This window comes from Typopeltis vanoorti, chromosome 4, assembly GCF_054136105.1.
Source record: "Typopeltis vanoorti isolate ZY-2024b chromosome 4, IOZ_Tvanoo_1.0, whole genome shotgun sequence".
NCBI lineage: Eukaryota > Metazoa > Arthropoda > Arachnida > Uropygi > Thelyphonidae > Typopeltis > Typopeltis vanoorti.
The window spans coordinates 150108284-150122418 of NC_143552.1; the positions used below are offsets into that span (position 1 = coordinate 150108284).

General features: G+C 34.6%; 1 protein-coding gene across 1 annotated transcript in view; it reads right to left on the reverse strand.

Moving 5' to 3' along the window:
• Positions 1–14135, reverse strand: part of LOC150107750 (uncharacterized protein F54F2.9) — a 304144-nt gene that overhangs the window by 237101 nt on the left and 52908 nt on the right. Inside the window, exon 3 of the mRNA XM_090392180.1 lies at positions 12238–12284. Coding sequence (XP_090248306.1) covers positions 12238–12284 — 47 coding nt within the window. The remainder of the gene's footprint in view (positions 1–12237; positions 12285–14135) is intronic.

The window sequence follows — 14135 nt, forward strand, 5'->3', positions numbered from 1 at the left end:
TACATTTGAGTAAATTTCTCACATTTTATAATAATGTTATGTTCAAATTAGACATGGGGAATGGATATACCATGATACTTTCAGACTTTGCTAAGGCTTTTGATAGGATATAGTATGGAAGGCTGTTGAAGGATATGAGATTGGATTTTAAACTATTATCTTGGATAAGAAGATGGTTGATTGACAGATATAGTGTATGGAAGATATGCGTCTGCAAGATTTAAGGTGATCACTGGTATACTCCAGTGAGTACACCAGTGGTCTACTTGGTCCAGTGTTATTAAATTTTTGCATTAATGCCATTTAGTGTGATAAGATATCTAACAGTTATTGGCTAGATTATGCTAAAAGAAACTGATCAGGCCAGGGATCCTGGAGTGATAGAAAGCTGAAGTTCAGGTATCATATAGAAAAGATAGCAAATATGTGTTAGGAACCTTGACATGTAATGATAATAAAGCCCTTTTGCTTCTTTACAAGACCTTGATATCTCACCCACTGTGTTCAGATCTGGTCTCCTATGCAAAGGAGAATAAGACTGCGGAATGTAGTTATGAGGACAGATTGAGAATTTGTGGACTACAGTTACTAGTAAACAGGAGAAAGAGGAATGATATGATATTGACTTTCAAACTTCTGAAAGAATCACATAAGATACCAGTAGATGAAATATTTCATTCTCTGGAGGATAGAAGAGGATGAGAGGACATCCACTGCAGTGAAGAGTGAATGCAGTCAAAAGGATTTAGAGCTAGATTTTTCTCTCATAGAGTGGAGAGTGGTGTGTCATTGGAATGGCTTTCCTTTGGAGATATGAATGCAAGGGCTAGAAGTTGATAGTGCATGGGTGGCGGTAAAGAAGTGTTTGCATGAAGCAATGGCTGACTGTATATCTAGAGTCCGAATAATAAATCAAGTAGGGGTTAAATGGATGAATAACACCATTAAGCTTCAGCTGCAAAAAAAAGAAACAACTATGGAGGGAATTTAAGGAGAAAGGTCACCTGCAGGCACATGAACGGTATAAAGCGCAGGCCAGAAGGGTAACGAGTGTGGTAAGAAAAGCAAAAGAGGATTATGAAAGAACATTGGCCATGCAGGCTAAAGAGAATCCTAAACAATTTTTTCAATATGCTGCAAGTAAAAGAAAAAATGTATATGGCAGAATGATTTTAAAGAAAGCCGATGGTAGGGAGGTAACGAATCAGCTGATATAGTTGAATTACTGAGCGAGCACTTTGCAAGAATATATCTTCCAGGTGGTGACATTGCAGAAATGAATGAACCAATAGATTAGACGGGAATTGTGGTGAATGAAGTGGAGGTGAGTAGTCTATTGCAAAACCTTAATGTCAACACATCTGTGGGATTGGATGGTATACCAGCTTGTGTAGTACGTGAAGCGGCTAAAGAATTGTCAATACCCTTGACCATTTTGTTTAATTTGAGTCTCGGGTCTGGGTTAGTCCTGAGGGAGTGCAAAGAGGGGGAAAATAGTTCCACTGCATAAAGGAGGTTCCAAGACTGCTGTTGTAAATTACCGACCGATTAGCATATCAGGAATCGTTGTCAAGATCTTGGAGAAATTAATCAAGAGAAGAACACAGGACTGGATAGATGAAAATGGGATACTGTATGGGGGGGGACAACATGGTTTTGTGAAGGGTAGATCATGCCTCAGTAACTTGCTCACGCTTTATAACTCGGTGACAGCTGAACTGGATAAGGGTAATGAGTTTACAGTGATTTTACTGGACCTTGCCAAGGCCTTTGACAGGATACCAGGTTACTCAAATCAGTATACTGAAGCAGATGGGGATTGATATAGGGTTGGTGAGATGGATAGGAGGGTAGCTGATGGAGAAATACCAGAGAGTGGTTTATTCAGGAGTGGAGTCCAAAAGATGGCTTGTGACTAGTGGTGTGCTGCAGGGTTCTGTTCTTGGACCACTACTTTTCAATTTGTTCATTAACGATATAGGAAAGGATCTGAGAGGAAATGTTCACTTGTTTGCTGATGATGCAAAGTTGGGTAGAGCAATTGTGAGTGCACAGAATGTCAAAATTTTGCACGATGATTTGAATAGTTTGGAGGACTGGACTAGGGAAAATGGATGTCAATTTAATGTGGCAAAGTGTAAGGTTATGCATTTTGGAGTGAAAAGATTAGCAGCAGTATAATACATTGGTGGAACCGTAAATCACTTGGTTGCTGAAAAATACTTTAACAAGCAGAGACAAACAAGTTATTGTTCCTCTATATCGAGTCTTGATAAGACCCCATCTAGACTACTATGCCCAGATATGGGCGCCAGGGTTGCTTCTTGATGGGGAGGAAGTGGAGAGGATCCAGAGACAAGTGACCAAGATGATAGCAGGTCTGTGGAATGAACCTTATGAGAATAGGTTGAGGATTTGTGGGTTGCAGAGATTGGACGATAGGCAGAAAAGGGGTGATATGATTGAGACATTCAAATTACTGAAGGGTTTCTATAGGATTAATCCAGAAGATATTTTTGACAATAGGATTGGTGGTGGGACGACTAGGGACCATACATGGAAGCTGGGCAAGAGTGTGGTTAGCAGGGGTGTTAGAACTAGGTTTTTTACTTGGAGAGTGGTGAATGAGTGGAATAAGCTGCCAGAGTCTGTTGTGAGTGCTATGACCGTAAATGAGTTCAAGGCGAGGTATGATAGATACTGTGTGAATGTCGAATAGTTGCTCTTGACATGATGTTAGGGCCTCCCTCGATGAGTCTGTCGACTCTTTGGAGTTGCCCGAGATAATAATAATATTGTCCTGTATCCTTTAATTATATGTATGGCTATAAGGTGGTGAACTCTATTTAATTTTGTCAGTTTATCTTTGATTTTAGTGTATGTTTCCAGGTAGGTGCAACATAAGATATCAATGGTAGTATGCACCAATATATATTGTTTTCAGCACGTGTGTGTGTGTGTGGCTGTTTCATTGCACTTTAGTCACAGTTGTATTAGTCATAAATATACTACTATATTATATTTAAAGGAAATACAAAGAGAGATATTAAATAACGAATAACATTATTTTCATTGCAGTTGATAAATATTTTAATTCATAATAAAATATTTTAACCATCATCTATAATCTATATGATACAATACTCATTTTACTAAAATTAAAAATCACAAAAATGATTGGTTGATTGGTAGAACATATGCTACTAATGGCTCACGAAAAAAGTTAAGCAAGTTTGAGCACTGTTAGTAGTTGCAAGGGAATCAATCGTTCAATGCTGTTGGCACACTCTCCCTCGATGAGTCTTTGGACTCCCTGGAAACATCACATAATAATCATTTTGACACTTTTCTGTTTCAGATCTCTAAATTTGAATTTGTGAGATGTCCTGAGTCTAGAGCTTCTTTTCCAAGAAATTTCATCCTGAGAATTCCTAAAGAGAAACCTTGCCATGTAGAAAACAAGGGAATGGCCTAAGAGGATAGAAAAATATGGAGATTCATAGTAGCCAATCTTCTGGTTGGAAATAACACAAAAATAAAATGGTAAGATCATTTGATGATACAGAAATGATACAGAAAATCTGTATCATTAAGAGAGTTTACTGAACTGATTTCAAGTTACACACACACACACAGACACATTATTTGCTTTTGAAAATTTACTTTACATAAAATCGTTCAGTTTCTGCCTGATAACTGCATTATAAACAGGTGTTGCCATGTATTTTCTCGTTGTCATCATCATCAAATTCATTATATGTTCCATATACCCTAAGGGGGGGGGAGATAAGATATTATGATAGTACCACATGAAAACATTACCAATTTTCTACTGACAGTTTTCCTCCAAATTAATCAGTTATCTGTCAAGACCCTAATGTTATCAGATCTTATATTTCGGTCTTCTCACTCTATCAATCCACCTAAATCTAAGTCTTCTTCGGAGTCTTTTCTTGCCATCCTGGCAAAAAAACACTTGCTTTGCTAGTCTTTCTTCTCCTATTCTGTTTAAGTGACTATATTATTATTATTATTACATAACACCTCCAGGGAGACCAAAGACTCATCGAGGGAGAGCACCTACTCTACAACTCTGTCTCCACCACTCAATCCACCAACCACAACGAACTGCAACTGCACCAACGCCATCTACTGCCCACCATTGGCATTTTTACAGACACACATATTACCTGAGATTAGTTCTGTATATTCCTCAATGCTGACAGTGTCAAGTTCTTTGCTAATATCTTCATTTCTAATATAATACTGCCACTGATTCCATTTGCTTGTTCTCCTAACCTTTCTCAGAACTCCCATGTCTGTAGTCTATACTTTTTTGGTCAAGTGTTTTATTTTTAACCTAGCTCTAAGATTCATAAGTTAAAATTAATTGGCTTGAACACTATTGTATACAGATATTTTAGTGTTTTAACTAATTTCTCTCTTATTCCAGATATATTTATTCACTTCACTTCCTGCCATACCAGCTTTGTTGATTTTGTTGTCTATTTCACATATGTAATTTGCCATCTTCATTAAAATTTGTGCCTAAATAGCCGAAATGTTTCATCAGTGACAGAGACAATATTTTCATTGTCTTCGTCATTGTATTGCTGGTTTTCATAGAAAATCAGAAATTATTGCAGAAATTATTCAATTTAATAATTAATTATTTAAGAAGTATAATACTGTCCAACCACAGAAGCAAGAGCCATCGTTGGCAGACTGCCAAGAAGAGTCAATTCATGTTCAAGGGGAGAAAGAAATAAGGCAATGTACGAATTGGTCACCAATTACGCGAAATCATGTGCTTTATACATAAAATTTTCCAACTGTTATACAAGCAAAATAGTTACCACTTTAAAAACTACAATGATCAAAAAAGAGAAGTTAATTTTCCGATGTGTAATAATAAAAAACTCATCCCACAATATGGATTGATTACCCTATTATCGGAATGGATTCTCCTTCTTTTGACATGCACAGAAGCGTTGAAGGTTCTCGCATCTATGGGCGTACAGTATCTGCATCAAGCAAAAAGCTGAGATTAACAACACTAATTTTGATATTAGTTTTGCCACTTTCCCTTATAAAGTGATTTATACAGTTCAGTGTTTCTCAAAATGTGGCAGGTTTATTCCCTAGGGGTACATGTACCACACTTTGACTGTATTAGGAACTTTTTTTAAAATTTTGATACGCGTGTGTGTGCACGCGTACGCATATTTGTCAACATATTATCGCAGATAAGTGCAGGTTTATTCAATAATTAATTTTTCAATAACTAAAAAGTCTAAAAGAAAGTTTAAACAAAAGGTGTCTCTTGGTATCTATCGACTGACCTCCATTACAGGCACATCGGGTTGGCATCATGATTATATTCCAACTACACGGTTCAAATCGGTTGCATTAAAAATTTAAATTCCAATAGTTCAAACCATTAACTATTGGAATCTAATTTTCATTCATCTCATTAAATGTTTTTAAAACTGAAAATTTTAATTTCATAATTTTGAGTTTCTACATATGAATATGTAATATATTTAATAATTAAAAATTGCTTCACATGTTTGTAATTTATAACACAAATTTTAAAAAAAACATTTATAATTATTTGTGTTCAAATGAAATATTATAATTCTATTCAAATTAAGTGGATATTGAATCCAACATTATTTGTTAGCCGCTTGGACTCAGCGAGCATAAGCCAACACCTGGTATATGCTGGGGCAACTCTTAGTAAAGGTGGAGTAAGCTCCAATCACTGTCCTTAGTATTTTTCCATAATGTAAAACACAGCTCCTAGGAGATGTATGTTGTTATATATTATGGTTTAGATTTTCTATCCTTGAGTTTCTTATTTGAATAAATAATGTTGGATTCAATATCCACTTAATTTGAATAAATTCACCTTGCCGAAGTGAAGCCTATTGGCTCTATCTCAGAAATACGATTTCTCTGAAATTGTCATTAAGAAATTGGTAGGGAGGGGGTGAGAGGAATACAAAAATTTTAAAAAGGTTACACGGCTGTTAAAAGTTTGGGAAACACTGATACAGATGATGATGATGAATAAGAATGAAAGGAATGTACATCTCCACCTCACACCTGATTCAATGTCAAACCTGTACCTCCTTCAATTCTAACATCAAATATAGATTATATATTATCCAATATATGTCCCATTTACACAATATAATTACAGTATTTTGAATTGGTTTTCTCTTGGCACTTTGTCACATAACTTGACGTAGACATGATAATTAATAAATAACATAAAACAGATTTAAGTTACGTATATATTTTTAATAGTATAAAATTTTCATCCTAGTATCAATAGCATCTTCATCAAGAACAGAAACTGGTATATTCAACAATGACATGTGCAAATTTCACATACATGATGTAGAGCATCATGGTCTAATTATGTTAAGTTTCTAATAAAAATAACTTGAAACAAGATTTAATAATAAATAAAAATATAATTAAGTTTAAATTAATTCTGAAATTTGTAAAGAACTATTTCTCAGAAGAATTTAAATCCATCATTTCTACTTAATTTGATCGATGTAGCAAGGTCTTGCAACTCTCTTTGTATAAACATTGAAAGAGATTATACTTTTATGGAGAACCTTAATTTTCTTCCAAATAACTAGGCGTCTGGTGGTGATAAAAGTAATAATCTACTATATAAATCTACTACAATTAGTAGATACAGTGGATACTGAACAATTAGCGGATTGAGTGGTGGAGATGAAGAGTTGTAGAGTAGGTACCCTTCCTCGATGAGTCTTTGGACTCCTTGGAGGCATCATGTAATAATAATAAAAGAATGATCTAATAAAAAATATTAGAATGTCAGAACTAAAAAATACAACAAATAAGATGAAAAATAGAAAAATACCAGGAGAAGACAATATTAATGTGGAACTGTATAAAAATGCAGATGAAAATTTAAATGAAAGACTTCTGAAATTCTTTAACTTGGTTTGGATTTCTGGAAAAACTCAAACCTTAGTTAAAAAAAAGTACTGGTTATCCCAATTTATAAAATAGGAAATAAAGACAACTGCAATAATTATAGAGAAATTAGTCTGCTAAACGTAGGGTAGAAAATATATCCAGGAATATTAAGAGAGAAACTAAACAGTAATGTATAATAAATTTAGTTTAATCCTTTATCCAAGTGTGAGCAAACAAAGTTTGCACCTGAAATGTGGTTGACTGAATATGGTGTACACCATATTCAGTCCTGAAGATATTTTCAGGTGCAAACTTTGTTTGCTCACACTTGGATAAAGGATTAAACTAAATTTATTACAGTCTAACCAAGTGAAAAATAAACTTTCAATAAACAGTAATGTAGAGGACAAATTACTAGAAGAACAGAATGGATTCTAAAAAGCCAATCTTGCATAGACTCTATTTTCACTCTAAATTTTCATTGATTATGAAAATGTCTTTGATAAAATTAATATACAAAAGTTATTTAAAATATTGAATGACCTAAATATACCAAACCTGCTCTTACAGTCTATTCAAGAAACATACACTGCAGGAAATAAAATGGCAATCAAATTAGAACAAATATCAGAATGGAAAGTCATATCAAGAGGAATATGGAAAGGATGTACACCCCATCACCTCTACTTTTTAATAAATATATATATATATATATATATATATATATATATATATATATATACCTGAGATGTGACATCATATGAGATGAAAAAGATATAGACATTAAAATATCTACTTTTGTTAAAGTAAATGGCACAATAGATAATATATTCAAACTATAGTTCGCCCACCGATTTGAGGTCCCTCGACACTTCTGCGCATGTCAGAAAAAGGAGAATCCATTTCGATAATAGGGTAATCAGTCTGTCTTCTGAGATCTAATAATAAACAAACTGAGTTTGTTTATTACTACAGGTCGGAAAATTTAGCTTTTCTTTTACGAACATTGCTGTTTTTAAAGTGTAACTATTTTGTTTGTATAACAGTTGGAAAAATGTACGTAGAGTGTTAATACGTGCAAATACTGCGTTCTACATAAAACAATGTCACTTCGCTCCATGATAAGTTTCCTTTTATTCTGGGACTTTTTAAAACAAAATCCGATTTCATGAAGTATGTTCCTTAAAGTTTCTCTTTTCCAAGGAAAATTAATTTTTTCTTTAAGCACAGGAATCAATTTCAGAACAGTTGGCACTCTTTTCTCGACCACGTAAAATTCGTGAATAGCTCTTCTTATAACTTCTATATCAAAATCATTCAAAGCTACGGTTTCGATGGTTTTCTTTCCCTGGCACATTTTTTTTGGAGATTTAAATTTTGGCTTACCTTCACCTTTTGATTCCCTACGAATTCTTTTAACAGTCGACCCCAATACGCCCGTAATTGCACTTGCACGTTTTATGACTTGAGAAAGGGAAACAAGAAGACGGCCTTCTGACGATTCTTTTTCGCAGAATGTCAGCACATTATTCAATATTCTTTTGCAAGAGCTACTGAAATGTGTAACACTAGAACTTGTTGACTGTACTGGATCCATCATACAAATTAATAATAAAAAAATAATGCAAAAAGAGAACAACAAAAATCAAGCTAGTACTAGTACAGCGACAGACAAGAAAACACGTGATTTCGCACGTTGGCGACCAATTCGTACATCCTTCATTTCTTTCTCCCCTTCAGCATGAATCGACTATTCTTGGCACCAAGCCAAGAAGGGATCTAGAAATGGTGGGCGAACTATATCCTTGCTACAAAAACACACAAAAGTGAAACATGGACGATAAAAAAAGGAGAATGAAAACTGGATTCAAACAGCAGAAATGAAACATCTCAGAAAAACAGCTGGATATACCAAGTGGACCATAAAACAAAAGAAGAAATTTTACAATCAATTAATCACTATATAATTAAATATAAACAAAACTGGTTAGTTATATGAATCAAGTAGATATTAAATCAGCATTATTTCAAAGCCAAATGTAGAAACTATGAAAGTTTCGTAAAAAAGTTGACCAGAGAGCTTTCGGGAATACATTCACTGGCATTATTCGAGTTGCCCTAGCACGGACGATATAGATGACATGATCACTTGCCCAAGCGTCCATATATTCGCCTTTTATTGGTCCATTTTGATAAGGTTTCACTGGCCTGACAGCTGTTTTGAACTGGTTAGTTCCCCTCAGAGAACAGGCAGAAACCTTAAGAGAGCAAAAAAACTGACAGCTGTTTTGAACTGGTTAGTTCCCCTCAGAGAACAGGCAGAAACCTTAAGAGAGCAAAAAAACTCTCGTTCAGTACTAAGAAACTCTCAGTCAGTGCATAAAGTAATTACTGAAGTAAAGAGCCAAAAGGCTTCAGTTCGACGATGCAAAATTCTATAAAGTGGATATTAAATTCAGCATTATTTCCATAAACTCTCTTACAAGAACGTATTCCTGTAAGCTAGGTGGTCAACTTTTTTATGAAACTTACATAGTTTCTACATTCAGCTTTGAAATAATGCTGGATTTAATATCTACTTGAAGCCTTTTGGCTCTTTATTTTAGTAAATAATCACTCAATCTATTTAAGTCTTCTTGTAAGGTCACAATGTCTTCTCTACTTTTCATAGTTCATCCCAACTTTGCATCATCTGCAAACAAGTGAATATCCTATCCAAATCTTCCCCAATATCATTAACATGCAAGTCAAACAGCAATGGCCCTAAAACAGACCCCTGAAGTACACCACTAGTGACTTTCCTCTTCCGAGATATTGCGCCCCCATACACAACTTGCTGATACCTATCAGATAGCCAGTCTCCAATCCAATGCACTAATCTAATATCCAACCCCATTCAATCTAGTTTGGCTATCAACTTATCATGAGGTAATCTATCAAAAGCGTTTGCAAAATCTAAATATACTACTGTATCCCTCTCCTCTGTCCAATGAAGCCATCGCCTTATTGTAATAAGTAAGTAGATTACTAAAACATGACCTCCATTTAGCAAATCCATGATGTTCATCAAAGTAATACCATTGTTGTCAACCCAATTCTGGATCCTAAGTCTCACCAGCTTCTCCAACAACTTAACCACAACAGCTGACACACAGATAGGCCTATAATCTGATGCTTGAGTTTTATCACCTCCCTTATGAAGCAGCATAATCTAGCCCTCCTTCCACTCCTTTGGAACTCAACCCAGTGCAAGACTCATATTAAAAAAATACGTCAAGGCAGATGCCAACTCCCTGGCACATTCTTTCAAAACACGTGGTGATATATAATCAAGTCCCACAGCCTTATTAACATCAAGTGTGCACAATTCCCTATATACCTCTTGCTCATTACAGTCTCTCCTCCTCCTCATCATCATCTGCTCTCAAACTCTCCATGATGTCCATTCACAAGAATGAAAAACCTTTATGAACTGCTCATTAAGTATCTCCACTATATCTTCTATAGCAATCGATCTTATACCATTTTCTATAATCAATGTCATCCTTCCATAATCATTCTTTTTTTTTTTTTTTTTGGCTACATATTGAGAGAACTTCCTAGGATTCTTTTTGGCTTCATTAGCTAATGAATATTATTATTAAACAAGACCTCATGGAATCAAAGACTCATCTAGGACTCATATATATCAAAGACTCATATATATGTTTCCATAGTGGAATGATTTTATCACATACAAAGGTGGTCTGAAAAGTTCTCAGCCTAACATGAAAAAATTTATTTATAATTTCAAAATTATTTTTATTTTTCAACATAATCTTCCTTAAGACTAATACATTTATTGCAGCAATGCTACAGCGCCATTATCCGTCCCTGTAGCGGTTCTCAGCAAGATCTGCAAAAATCGCCTCTTCATTCGAAGAAAAACGCTGACCAGCGAGGAAGATTTTTAGTTTTGGGAAGAGACAGAAGTCAGAGGGAGCCAAATCTGGGGAATAGGGTGGATGTTCCAACAATTCATAGTGCAGATCCTTTAATTTTCCCATTGCAAAAACACTTTTGTGTGCAGGTGCATTGTCCTGATGAAAGATGATTTTTTTCCTTCTTCAAACAGGGTCTTTTCTCACAAATTTTTTTCATCTAGTCTGGTTAAAAGATCGAAATAATATTCCCCAGTTACTGTTTTACCCTTTTCAAGATAGTTGATAAACAAAATGCCTTTAGCATCCCAGAACACCAATGCCATGACCTTTCCTATTGATGGAACCAACTTTGTCTTCTTTGGCACTGAACAACTAATTTTCTACTCACTGTTTTGACTGCCTGTTTGGGTTCTGGTGTGTAATGGTGAATCAAAGTCTCATCCATAGTAATAAATTGATGCACAAAATCAGTTTTATTCTTGTTAAAATGCTCCAAGCACTGTTCATAGATTTTCATGCGAGTGCGTGAAAATCTCTGAACAGTGATTGCTGTGAGCAAGCGCGCCACCCATCTTGTACAAAGCTTTTTCATTTGCAATTCTTCATGCAAAGTATATCCTACACGTTCATTTGAAATGCCTATAGTCTCAGCAATTTCATGCACTTTGATTCGCTGGTCATCCAATACCATATCATGCACTTGATCATAATTTCTAGTGTTGCTACACTTTTTGGACATCCTTCACATGGATCATCTTCAAGGCTGGTAAGTGCCACGTTTAAACTCGGCAGCCCATTTCTTAATTGTCAAAAACAAAGGAGAAGAGTATCCATAAACTTTTATGAACTTCGAATGAATTTCTTTTGGCGTTAAACCTTCTTTTAAAAAAAATTTTATAACTGCACAATACTAAATTTTATCCATTTCAAGGGAGACAGACAACACTTTTGCTTCAGACAGCTGTATAAAACAAACTACTTGATAGAATGACTTGCAATTTCACATGGATGCTTATGACATATGTAACAACTTAGGAAAAGAAATCTCTTGCCAATAGTGTTGCCATCTATGTTCAATGCCATGAACTTTTCAGACCACCCTCATATCATATCCTTGAAAGAAATCCAAGATTTAATGTTTTTTCATGCAGGAGGAACTCTCATATAGTTTTTTTTTGTACAAAGCACACAAAATGGCTCATGACATACATGAGCTAGACAAAAATAATAAATTCTGTACTCTGCAATATTAGCTTATCTAGCACACAAGTTGAATCATAAATGAACTCACGTGAAAAACAGCCACAATTATTTAACTTAGAAAAGGAAATAGAGATACGCACACACTTACTTTTTTCTCTTATCTTCAGTTTTCAGAACTTCTGCAACAGCTGCTATCTGAAAAATCAAGCACGTGTAACATAACTGTGTTAAAAATAAGGCAGAATGCTTCTAAAATGATGAACTATTATTTCAGCACAAAGACTGTTTTTATAATTTGGTTCAAGAAAACCACTTAAGTCAAATATAAGAAATTTAAGTTTATGTTACTTACCTTTACATGATATTTTGTGAAAATTCTAGAACTTTTTTTGTGAAATGTTTAAATAGAAAAATACACTGATCATACAATTATCTGACCTCAAATGGACAACCTTCAATTCCAATTTTCGAATGAGTTAGTGTACTGACTTCTAGCATAGTACCGAGAAAAGGTACTATTAGTTATCTAATTCTTCAATGATCTGACTGGCAAAATGCCTCCCAGCAATGGTTGGATAACTGAATATTAATTGGGCAGTAGAAAATAAATAAACAAACAAACATGTGTGTGTGTATGTATGTATATATATATATATATATATATATATATTTTTTTTTTTTTTTTTTTTTAAATAAATTAATATTTTTTGTTAACATGGGAGCAGCCTAGTTGCATTTTGGAACTTAGTCTATAAATCTTTTATAAGTAATCAGAACATTCAAATTCCTAGAAGGATAATTTAAATATTTATCCTAATTTTCTACATTTCCAGCTTCACAATAATATTCTATTAGACATCTTCTTCTATTTATTTTAAACCTCACAAACAAATATTCTCAAAGTGATCATTATTATTCTTAAAGAATTTCTGACTATTACCTTGAGTTAGTGTAATTCCTCTGCTATCATTAATAATACTCTCTCTCTCTCCTCTTCTGTTCTTAATATTCTCCTGGAAGACTCCATATTCTCTCATTTCTGTTACAGTGTGTATCACTGACAGTTCACACAAGTTTCACATTTGCCAATAATCCATGGCCATAGTAACTCAATCAATGCCACAAATTTATCATACTTATTTCTCCTTGGATTACTATGCAGAGACAGATATTACTGTTACAAGAGATCCCCCCTTCCAAGGAGTCAGGGATACATCAAGGGAGGCCATCCCTCGCATCACTTGTCACACCTCTGGAATTCATTCATGCTATCTGCACTCGCCACCTCCAAAGGCAGACAATTTTAATAATATACTTCCCTATATGAGAAAAATATAGCTCCTACTCCTTTCATGACTACATTCATCCTCAACTTAAACAGAGGCCTCTCGTCCTCTCCCCAACCTTTATAAAATAAAAATTCTATCTACAGCTATCCTGCATGATTCTTTGAGAAGTTTGTAGGTCTCTATCATATCAAGCATTTTTTTTCCTGTTTGCCAGTGTCTGTAAGACCATTAAATTCTCAATCTATCCTCACAATCTACATTCTGCATTTCTGATTTTATATTAACACTCTCCTTTGCATCCTCTCCCACTGAATCTACATCATCTCAAAAACTGGAAGACCAGATAAACAGTCTAGATGAGATCATATCAAAGCCTTGAAAAGAGGGAAAATGACCACCTTGTTATTATATCTCACTGTTCATTTCAGTATTGCAATTATCCTCTTGAGTTATATTTGCAATCTTTTGCTATATAAACCCTGAATTTCAAACTTCTATCCACTAAAATCCAAGATCCCTAGCCTGGTCAGTTTCTTCAGCATAATGCAGCCAGTATAATATGACATTAGATATCTTTACACCAAAGTGCATAACTTTACATTTACCAACATTGAACAAACAGCCATTTTCACATACCTACAATTCCAGTCTATTTAAACCATTTAGCAAGTACTGCATGTCAGTCACACTCCTGATTACCTTGATTACCTGATTTTTGCTGATTTGACAAGAGACAAAAAAACTTTGTTTCATGTCA